This window comes from Kryptolebias marmoratus, linkage group LG18 (assembly GCF_001649575.2).
Source record: "Kryptolebias marmoratus isolate JLee-2015 linkage group LG18, ASM164957v2, whole genome shotgun sequence".
Taxonomy (NCBI): Eukaryota; Metazoa; Chordata; class Actinopteri; order Cyprinodontiformes; family Rivulidae; genus Kryptolebias; species Kryptolebias marmoratus.
The window spans coordinates 2395382-2406161 of NC_051447.1; the positions used below are offsets into that span (position 1 = coordinate 2395382).

The 10780-nt window shown below is 38.0% G+C and overlaps 1 protein-coding gene across 1 annotated transcript in view; it reads left to right on the top strand.

Moving 5' to 3' along the window:
• szt2 (SZT2 subunit of KICSTOR complex) overlaps positions 1 to 10780 on the top strand; it is a 321741-nt gene that overhangs the window by 224687 nt on the left and 86274 nt on the right. The window contains exons 45-48 of the mRNA XM_037981182.1: positions 561 to 675; positions 3912 to 3978; positions 9049 to 9167; positions 9287 to 9451. Coding sequence (XP_037837110.1) covers positions 561 to 675; positions 3912 to 3978; positions 9049 to 9167; positions 9287 to 9451 — 466 coding nt within the window. The remainder of the gene's footprint in view (positions 1 to 560; positions 676 to 3911; positions 3979 to 9048; positions 9168 to 9286; positions 9452 to 10780) is intronic.

The window sequence follows — 10780 nt, forward strand, 5'->3', positions numbered from 1 at the left end:
TCATTTGTAATCATCAAAATTAAACGAAATAAACATTTGAAATATATGAGTTTGTATGTAACGTATGAATATAATATACAAGTTTCACTTTTTAAATGGAATTACTGAAATCAATCTACTTTTTCATGATTTTCTAATTTTATGACCAGCACCTGTAAGTGTCCCATTATACCCCTACTCCTAATGCATCATTTTCATCTTCTTGTAAATCCTTTTTGTTTTTCTGTTTCCTTTTTGTCTTTTAATGTCATTTTGCATCTTCTTAGTCTCTTTTTGTCTCTGTATGCATTCTTTTGATATTTTTATGTTATCTTATGGGTCCTTTTAGCATCTCTATGCATCCTTTTTTTCATTGTGCTTTTTTCATCATGCTTTTTTCTGTCCATCCTTCAGTGTATCTCTTCTTTCTTAAATATTTTAACTCACACTAAACGTTCAGCTATTACTCAACTCATTTTCAACCTTCTTATCAAATTTAAGTAGCTCTTAACATTCACATTTTTATAATTGTAGTTCGACTCAAGATGTTAATGTTCAAACCATCTCTTTGATTTTTGTAGACTGTGCGAAACCTGTCTGACAGGGAAGTACTCGGATGTGGATGGATACCTCCACACCACTCGCTCCATCGGCCTGGCCAGAAGTCAGGAGCCTTTATATCCTGAAGACGTTACGGTGAGGAAACACATGCAGTATGTAGTCTTTTTAACCAGTGGCAGATGGTGGTGATACTTGTAGGGTGGGCTAACATGTATATAATAAAATGCTGCAGTTTGAATTTCAACAACAGAAGCATCCAATTTGAAAAAAAGAAAACCTGCTATAAATTGACATTATGTCCTTTTTCATCACAAAGACAACCTTAAAACAAACCACCACCAAAAACCAAGCTTACACAGAGCCTCTGTCAGTTGTCCAATACTTCATTCTTTTCATTAAGAGTTTCAGCTATAACCATTTCAGATGATTTTTCCCAGTCAAACAGGTTTGCATAACACTGCACCACACTCCTTGGCACAATTACTAATCACACTGATAAGATAAAATCAAACAAGACAAAACAAGATAAAACAAGTGCTTCTTTTTTAAAATGAATCCTACCTTATTTAAAGAGAGGCTCACTCCGACAACTTTTCTGGGATCCAAAAATGTTAATAACCACCTCGTTAAAGATCTGTTAGCTACACTTGCTGTTAGCCAGTCCTTTCACTGGAACCAGGTCACAGGAAAACTTTGAATATCCTTGGGTCTATCTGCTCCCAACCTCTTCACTTCCGGTTTGCCCCCAAAGACATTAAGGAAAATGGGTGAGAAATTAAATAATTCACCTCGTTTATCTTTATCTTGCTCACCATCGCCACGATAAACCACGCCCACGTACACTCGCGCTCGAGGCACATTATTGTATGTCCACCCTCATTGGCTAAAGCCTGAGGCCTTGGGCTGACCCTGGACTGAACTAAATTAGCCCAAATGAGCAGCAAACCGAGGGGGCGGGACAAGACGGCTGTCAATCATTCTGTACCACGCAGGACAAGGGGGCTGAATGCGGCTGTAAAAAGTTAGCCCTTTGGAAAGACTTGGGGATTTTCTCGGGACTGTTTGGCACCAGTTTTGTTGTAAATTTCACAAAATGTGACACAATATTTAATTAACAATATTTAATATACAGAATTTAATTTCCCTTTGGGATTAATAAATTATTTTTGAATTGAATTGAATTGAATTGAATTGAATTTTTAATTTGTGTTTATTAGGTATTTGAACATTTATATTGTAAACACCAGGGAGGGCTTAGCCCTAATACCCCACTGATACCAGCCGTCCCTGATTTTAACTGAAGTCAAGTACATTTACATAATGTATGTGGATACAAATACTGTAACTATGGTGCAGGTCGTAATCCTCAAACTACAGCTGCAACACTATTAATAACCTTTGGTTCCTTAATATGTAGACTGAAATGAAGGACACATTTTAACATTGACATATCACTAATGATAGACTTCTCATCCTAAAGAATCTACTTTTTACCCACAAAAATGGAAGAGAGTATGTACAAATCCCATTTTACCTCATCCTGCTCCTCTTTAGTCCACCCCTCCATTATCCATGAGTTTTTCTTCATAGCATTTGTTTCGTGTCACTATAGGGAAGGACTCCTACATGTCGTCATCATACCATGACACCATTCCTGAGTGACTAGTGTCATAGTATTTGTTAACAGGGGCCCAGACCCTCACCTGATAAACCAGGCTGACATAACATCAGTCATCATTTAAACACCTCTTCCCATTTCTCACAGAAGCTTGTCCACAACTGCAATATTGGGTAGCAAGCTGACTTATCCAGAGACCATGTGTACTCCATGTGACCACATTTCCCCAGCATTACAGTTGCCTGCTACCTCTTAAAGATTAGCAATACTCTCTCACAGCTAGCTTGGATACAAAGCAGCCATATCTTCACTGAAAACAAAAAGGAATACCCCTGAAAAGTAGCACAATTTTTTGATCCCCATTTTAGCTTAAAAATAGCAGTATTTCGCCTCCCCACACCTGTCTAGTGGCTACACAAGCTTACAAACAGTATGCCTCTTTAACAGGCCGCTCCAACCCCCCAAACTCTGTTCTAATGCAAGTTCAAAGGGGCATTGTCCACACAGAGTTCAGATCTCAAGTTGATGTTCATATTCCCAGGAGGCCCAGAAAGAAGAAGTGTCAGTGTCTTGACTGTTGTCACAAGCACTTGTCTCATGGACTCTGTAAAAAAATAATGTCCTAACCGGCGCATCCAGGCACACTTCTGACAGCTCTGTCATGTGTGATAAAAAGAAGAAAGATATGTTGGAAAACAGATCAATCCTGTCCACCATAACACAGCTGGCTGTGTATAGAAACACACCAGGAGCCCCAGGGCAGCAGTCTCCCCAAAGGTCAGTGTGTGCTGCACATCTCAGACACAAGAGGCGCCAACAGTTCAATTTAGACAGATTGGCCTGTCAGCCCTGTCTTTTTAGAGATTACTGGGCTGCCTGAGTCAAAATGGGTGTTGCAGACAATCAAACATGGCTACAGACTTCAATTCAGGGTTTCTACCCCCCCCAGTTCAGAAATATTTTTTTACTCTCAAGCACAAGGAGAATTTCAAGTATTCTCCTGGAGAAAATTAACAACTTAAGAAAGAAAGAAGCTATCTGAGCTGTCTCTTTTCTAGAAACTCAGTGCTGTTTCTTCTCAAAGTATTTGCTGGTTCCAAAGAAAGGGGGACGGGGAAAGAGAGCCATTCTGGATCTTTATGCTCTAAACTGTTACCCAAAGAAATACATATTCAGGACGCTGATGCATGCTTCTTCTAGGGTAGGTGCAAACACATCCGCCAACCTGAGGGACGCTTATTGTCACATCCTTATTTATCCATGACCCTCATATGGAGGTACATAACAAACTGTGACTGTCATACAAAAGTACGTAACAAACCGTGACTTTCATCGTGAGGTACGAACCAAACCGTTACGCTCATACCAAGATAAGGACCAAATTTCTGACCTTCGCATAAGTAGCAAACCACGACCCTCATACAAAACTAACGGAAGTAAGTACCAAACCATGACCTTCATAGTGAGGTACAAATCCTGACCTTCACACTGATATAAGGACTGAACCGTGGTACTTATCCCGAGCTTTGTACCAAACTGTGTCCCTCACACTGAGGTATGTACCAAACCATAACTTAGGTGTACCATTACACTCCTAATGAAAAATAAAAATTCCAAGATGTATTTCTTTTTATTTTTTAGAATGTCTGAGCAGTTTTATAGCACACATGTTTGCCAAAAGAGGTACTTCTTTGCTCATTTTTAATTAGGACTGTCTGTGCAACATGGTTGTATTTGTTATGTTTCCCTTCAGGGTTCTCGGCTGGTTGGACAGGTAGACAAGCACATCCTGCTGCTGGTGCATGGAGTGGGAAATGCAGGTAGGAAGTATGAAGGGCTGAGTATGAGTAAAATAAAGTTAATATCCTGTTACAAAGTCTGATCACTAATCCCTTACTTTAGTAATTGTTTGTACATCCTTTTTTCTGAAAAAATATTTTTGAAACACTTTCTGTGTAAAATCTTCAAACTATGTCCGAACACTGCATCATATTACTGAGATACTGTTGACCAATCGTGTGATTTATATCCAGATCTAATTTTTCTTACTCTTAACACATTTAGCTTCTTTGAACTGTGATGTACCTAGAGGTCCGGGCCTTCTGTTGTTTACACTCTCTGTTCTCCTCCTTGGGAAGATATCACATTTATGCTGATTCTTTTTGGATTTTTGTGCAACACAAAGTCGCATTGACTTTGCTAATAATTCTCTAACAAACTGTTTAACTAGAGTGAACATTTTTATTGACCTTAATGAAGAGAGAATAGGTTTTAATAATCAGTTCTTTCATTCAACAGAGAGCAATAATACTCTTATTTGGAAATGACCTTTGACCCTTCCCAGATTGATAAGCAGCAACAGTTGCTTCTCTAGGGTCATTGCTGATGTCTTAACACTTGCTTTTCTTGAGGTGGTCCCACTGATGCTGATTACTTAATCAATACATTTGATCAGCAGCTCCTGGCTGATATTGAACCTCTGAAATCCTGTGGAAGCATCAAGGCGGAAACACAGTTCATAGTTTTAAGATTTTGGTTCTGTTCAAAACATTATGACTAAGTGGACTCTGTTAGGCTTTTTTGTTTACTTGAGGTTAGAATAATTTTAGAACCTAATAAAGACCAGATCAGTTTGAACATGTCCTAATACAGAAAACCATAGAACTGAAAGGGGGAGATGTTGGCTTTCTTTTTCTCATAACTGGAGGTTTTTATAAAATTATCTTTACATTCTTAGTTTGAAATAATAGAAGTTAAAGATGTATTTATTGTGTCAAGTCTGAATACAAGATCACAACTAGGTTAATTGAAAACTAAATGTTTATTGATGTAAAAACTCCTGTGCTGTGTCCTGAATGTTCACCCGTTCACTCACCAATTTATTATGTAGAGGACTCAGTAGATAAGGGGTGTCCAATCCTGGTCCTCAGGGCCACCATCCTGCATGTTTTACTTGTTTCTGTGCTCCAACACACCTGATTTAAAACAATGTGTGATTAACAGGCTTCTGCAGAATATGAAGAGGTCATTTAACCACTGAATCAGGATTGGACACCCCTGCAGTAGATGATGGGGGTCGGCGGTAGCCAGGTGCATTTTTAGTTCAGTGGGGCATAAATATGTTTGGTGTATTTACAGCTATGTGTTGCATAGGTTAACAGCAGAATTAGAATTATTTGAAAACCAAATATAGCTGTTTCTGGTTGAGAACATGCCATAATTACCATCATCTGTCTGCATAACACTTTTGTTAAATTTGTTTTCCACAAATCACACTTTTTGTTTATTTTCTGTGTCCTCTGTCACAGACCTGGACTGCTGATATAATTATGTACACTAAAGCTATTATTAAAAAATATTATTAAACATTTTATTACACAGTAGCTCTGTTTTTAGTGTGACCTGATAATTTTTAGAAATGAGCTCCACTCCGCTGCTGCTTCTCACTTTATTTCTGGAACATTAAAAACATTAAAAAGTAAACTCTAAAGTGTCACACTTGAACAACAATAATTAAAAACAAGATATTTCTGCAAACCAAGCCACCCTCACACAGCAAAGCATCATAAAGTAAAGATGAAAAAATGATGCATGGTTTTCAAACTTTCTGAAATAAATGAAAACACTGGACAGTGTTGTGGGCATTTGAATTCACTTCCTTCTGAGTCGATACTTTGTATAACTACCTTTGGCTGCAATTCCAGCTACAGGCCTTTGGCGGTATGTCTCCACCAGCTTTACACACTTAAAGACTGAAATTTTTGCCCATTCTTCTTATTTTTTAAATACTTTTTTATTTATTTAAACATGTTAAATCAACAGTTACCATCAAACAACAAACACTGTTTACCAAACTACCTACCCATGATAAATGAGAGCAAGAGAAAAAGAACATACCTAGTAATTAACAAAAAGTTCACAAGTGCTTAATTTGATGTTTAAGAATGAGTATTTGGAGATGTATTTGTGTCCCAAAACATGTCAAGTTTTGAAGTGGTCTTGGTACAAGCCTAAATTTTATGGTGCTTTTAAGTAGATAATTCTATGAATTAAAAAAAATATGGTCAGCAATATATGAATGTACAATAAAAAATATATTTTTTTGTCTTTTTCAAAACTTAATAAAGTTATAAACATCAAGCATATACATCAAAACAGAACATTAATTTCTCTATAAATGATGACTGGAGTCATTTAAGAAATGAATCCTGAAAATTGTAGCTCAGTAGGACAAACATATGATTATGAGGGTTTTTGAATTTAAACTAAAATGTCATTTTCACTTATTTTGCACTGCAGCCTGTGCTAATTCTGACTCATTTCGCCATTTCGGATCACAAATATCGAATAAACCTTTTGCTGATTTTGTAAGTTTGTTTACTTAAAAGGATGGTCCATAATTTTTAAGGTAGTTTAATTTTCAAGGAAAGGTACAGGATTTCAATTAATAGTCCATGAAAAAAATACATTGCTTAAAAGTTACAAATTGATTTGCATGTCATTGAGTAAAATCATTGTTTACAAACAGAACATTAGTTAATACTTGATTGAAAAACCTTTGTTGGCAGCACAATGGTGAGACATTTCTTGTAGTTTGTTTCCAGGTTTGCAGACATCTCAGGAGGAATTCTGGCCCACTTCTTTACTCAAAGCTTCAGCCCCCTCTATAGATTTTCTACAGGACTGAGGTCCAAAGACTAGTGGCTATTCCACTCTATTACCTTTAGCCACTTCCTCTGTTTTATTGGCAGGCTGTTATTGGGTCATTGTCATGCTGGAAGACCCAATCAATGACCCATTTTTTTAAACATGGCGTGTTGGGTTTATGGCAAAGAGCTGGATTTTGGTTTCATCACAGCACTTTCTCCAAAATTTTTTCTGAATCATTTACACCAGGGGTGTCCAATCCTGGTCCTCGAGGGCCACTATCCTGAATGTTTTACTTGTTTCCTTGCTCCAACACACCTGATTCAGTGGTTAAATTACTTCATGTTCTGCAGATGCCTGTTAATCATCCATTGATTCAAATCAGGTGTGTTGGAGCAGAGAAACAAGTAAAACATGCAGGATAGTGGCCCTCGAGGACCAGGATTGCCCACCCCTGATTTAGACATTTACTGGCAAACTTGTGATGGGCTTGTACATGGGCCTTCTTCAGGAGGGGGACCTCCTGCATCCAAGCCTTACATGCAGTGGTGTAAAGCATACCACCACTGGACTCTAGAGAAGTTGAGACGGGTTCTCTGTAGTAATGTCTGGCAATCCGATAGATGCGTCTGGGAAGACCCCGCGTGTTGTCGCGTCATGTGATCTTGCACCTCCCAATTTTTGTAACATTGTGCACACCGCGCTCCATTCAAAATGGACGATTTTGCTGCTCTACCAGACCTGGTTTCCCTGTATCAGCATTTATATGATCCCTTCATGAGAGATCACAAAGATAATCAAACAGCTCAAATCTCATGGGAGGAGATTACTGCTGCAGCCAATAAAAAGGAGTGTTTGACCACAGAGGGAAGAAATGTTGGTCCTATGATGGGCGAATCACAACTAATAATACAGTACAGCTAACTATCCTTATAATGTCATTTATGTTTTCAACATTTCTTTCGAAGCAAATAAATCAATGAAAGTCAAACTGAATGCCTTAAGTTTAAACATCCTCTCTTTATCACAGCCATAAACACAACAGCTCTTCCTCCTGAATACGTGCAGCCATATTTGATGTGACAACCATCTGCTCTTTTTTTTTTTTTAGGGCGTTTCCATTGGTTATGCAATGTACTGCCCCCTGTTTTTTTTTGGAGAGCACTGCACCAATGTAAGCGTCAATTATAAAGGCCTACTCCACTTGCTCAGGTCCGTACGCTGTGCGTGAAGCCCTGTGCGACACTACAAAGCGCAACTAAAACTGAGTCTTAATGCTTCAGCATACCAAGGCATTTTGAACCATTACATACTTCCAACTTTGTGGTAACAGTTTGGGGATGGACCCTCCCTGTTCCAACATGACAGCACACCAGTTCACAAAGCAAGGTCCATAAAGATATGAATGAGCAAGTTTGGTGTGGAAGAACTTGACTGGCCTGTACAGAGTCCTGACCTCAACCCGATTGAACACCTTTAGAGCAGAGACTGAGAGCCAGGCCTTCTGTCCAACATCAGTGTCTGACCACAGAAATGTGATTCTGGAAGAATGATCAAAAATTTCCATAAACACTCCTAAATCTTGTGGAAAGCCTTGCCAGAGGAGTTGAAGCTGTTATAGCTGCAAAGGGTGGGCCAATATGATATTAAACCCTATAGATGAAGAATGGAAGGCTAAGTTCATATGTGTAAAGGGAGATGAACAAATACTTTTGGCACTATAGTGTATTTCATCCACTTCTGAAAAATGATACCAACAGCTGTCACCTTCTCACCATGCTTCATGCAGATGGTCTTGTAGCCTATTCCAGCCTTTTGAAAAAAAATCTCTTAATTCCTTTTACAGCTCTTTGGTCTGACCCATTTTGGTGAAGAAACTGTTTCTGTGGACATTTGGGCTTTATACACAGAACAAACTTTTTTTTTTAGTTGACATTCTGTCTCTCGCAATTAAAATTAAATTACCATACGAATTGGAGACTGTTCATTTTATAGGTTGGGAAACTTAGAAAATCAGCTGGGGATTAAATTATTATTTCTGTAACTGTTAGAATTCAGACACTTTTGTATGAGCTCTGATGTTTTCATTCTGCTAGTTTTCTTTTGGAGTTCAGTCCTTCTAGGTAAAGTTAAAGCTTATTGTTGTGCATTTTTGGTTTTGTTTTTTTTACTTCTTTTATTTTTATTTTTGGTTTTGGTTTTTTTACTTCTTTTATTTTTATTTTGTTTTACTTGTTGTCCAGGTCCAGAGATCACAGATGAGTTGGTGAAATTGCTGCGTAAACGATTGGATGAGACTACATTGGACATCATCACAGTGATGCTTGTCAGGAACTGCAAACTGACTCCGGCTGATGTGGAGGTAAATGGCTCTATTTGTTTCATGCATATTTTATTTTTCTGCTTCATGCTTTTGGGTCACCCCACTGGGAAAATTCTAAAAACACTTGCATTCTCATTGCATAATTGTTGTCTTGTTAGTTCATCCAGCCATCAGGGTCTCCAGCGACAGAGGTGATGATTTTTACGCTTCCTCGGTATTGTGGGTCTTGTCTGCCTGCTGTGGCCCACTACCTCCAGCAGAACCTTCTCATCTTCCTGCATGTTCCCAAATACACTGACAGCAACACAGCACACCACTTTAAGGTACAGTTAGGACTCATATCTGATCATTTTACTTAACCTGGTTTGTGTTTTTAACACCACGTATAATTTGAATAAATTGTTTTAGGTCTCTGGAACAGAAACCGCAACAAATTAGCACAATAAATATTTAGACTTTTCACAATAAGTGATAGTTCACTTTCTTTAAGAACTTCATTCATCATTACGCTTAGTGTGTGGAGGCTCTGAGAACTTTGCGTAGTAGGTCTAGGTTTGAGTTCTGGTTTGTGGCCTTTCAGAGCATGTCACTGATAAATGATCATGTCTGAAAAAGATTAAAGTTTGACATTGTTGAAGTTATTCTGAAAGATTTATTACCACAGTATGAAATGACTTGATGAAGTGTCAAGGTTTATCCTTCATGTTTCATGAGCTTCTGAGCTCATTTATGTCCTCAGCAGCTTCCTGTTTCATGGTTTTACATTAGCTTGCAAAGGTGCCACAGCAGTAACTGTAAGGTAAAACTTCCTCTCAAGCTTGATAAGGATTAAAGACATTATTAGCACATTTGATGAGGTTGACCTCATTTGGTTAAGAGTAAAGGCTGTTTATGAATAATGATGTGTACATTTTATCTGGCCAGGATACTGTTTATAATATTTAGCTTTGACAGGACTCTGTGTGTTGGAATTTTATTAACTGTGTCATGATCAAATGTACCATCATCAAGGCCTGATTCACATTTTTTTAACACTGTTTATTAATTTATTTATTTTTTAGTGTTTAATATTTTTATTGAACATTTTCTTTTACAGAAGTGCAATCTCACGTTTCTCAATCAAGTCAAGATAGAAAGAAATGATAATAATTAGCGAAAAGAGAGAAATAAAAAGAGAGAAAAAGGAGAAAAAAAGAAAAACCCACCCCATAACATGAACAAAGCCAGTCCTCACTGTCATTCAAATAATATGGAAAGAAAAATATTTATATATACACTGCTCAAAAAATAAAGGGAACACTTAAACAACAGAATATAACTCCAAGTAAATCAAACTTCTGTGAAAGCAAACTGTCCACTTAGGAAGCAAAACTGATTGGCAATCAATTTCACATGCTGTTGTGCAAATGGAATAGACAACAGGTGGAAATTATTGGCAATTAGCAAGACACTCAATAAAGGAGTGGTTCTGCAGGTGGGGACCACAGACCACTTCTCAGTACCTATGCTATGTTTTGGTCACTTTTGAATGTTGGTGGTGCTTTCACACTCGTGGTAGCATGAGACGGACTCTACAACCCACACAAGTGGCTCAGGTAGTGCAGCTCATCCAGGATGGCACATCAATGCGAGCTGTGGCAAGAAGGTTTGCT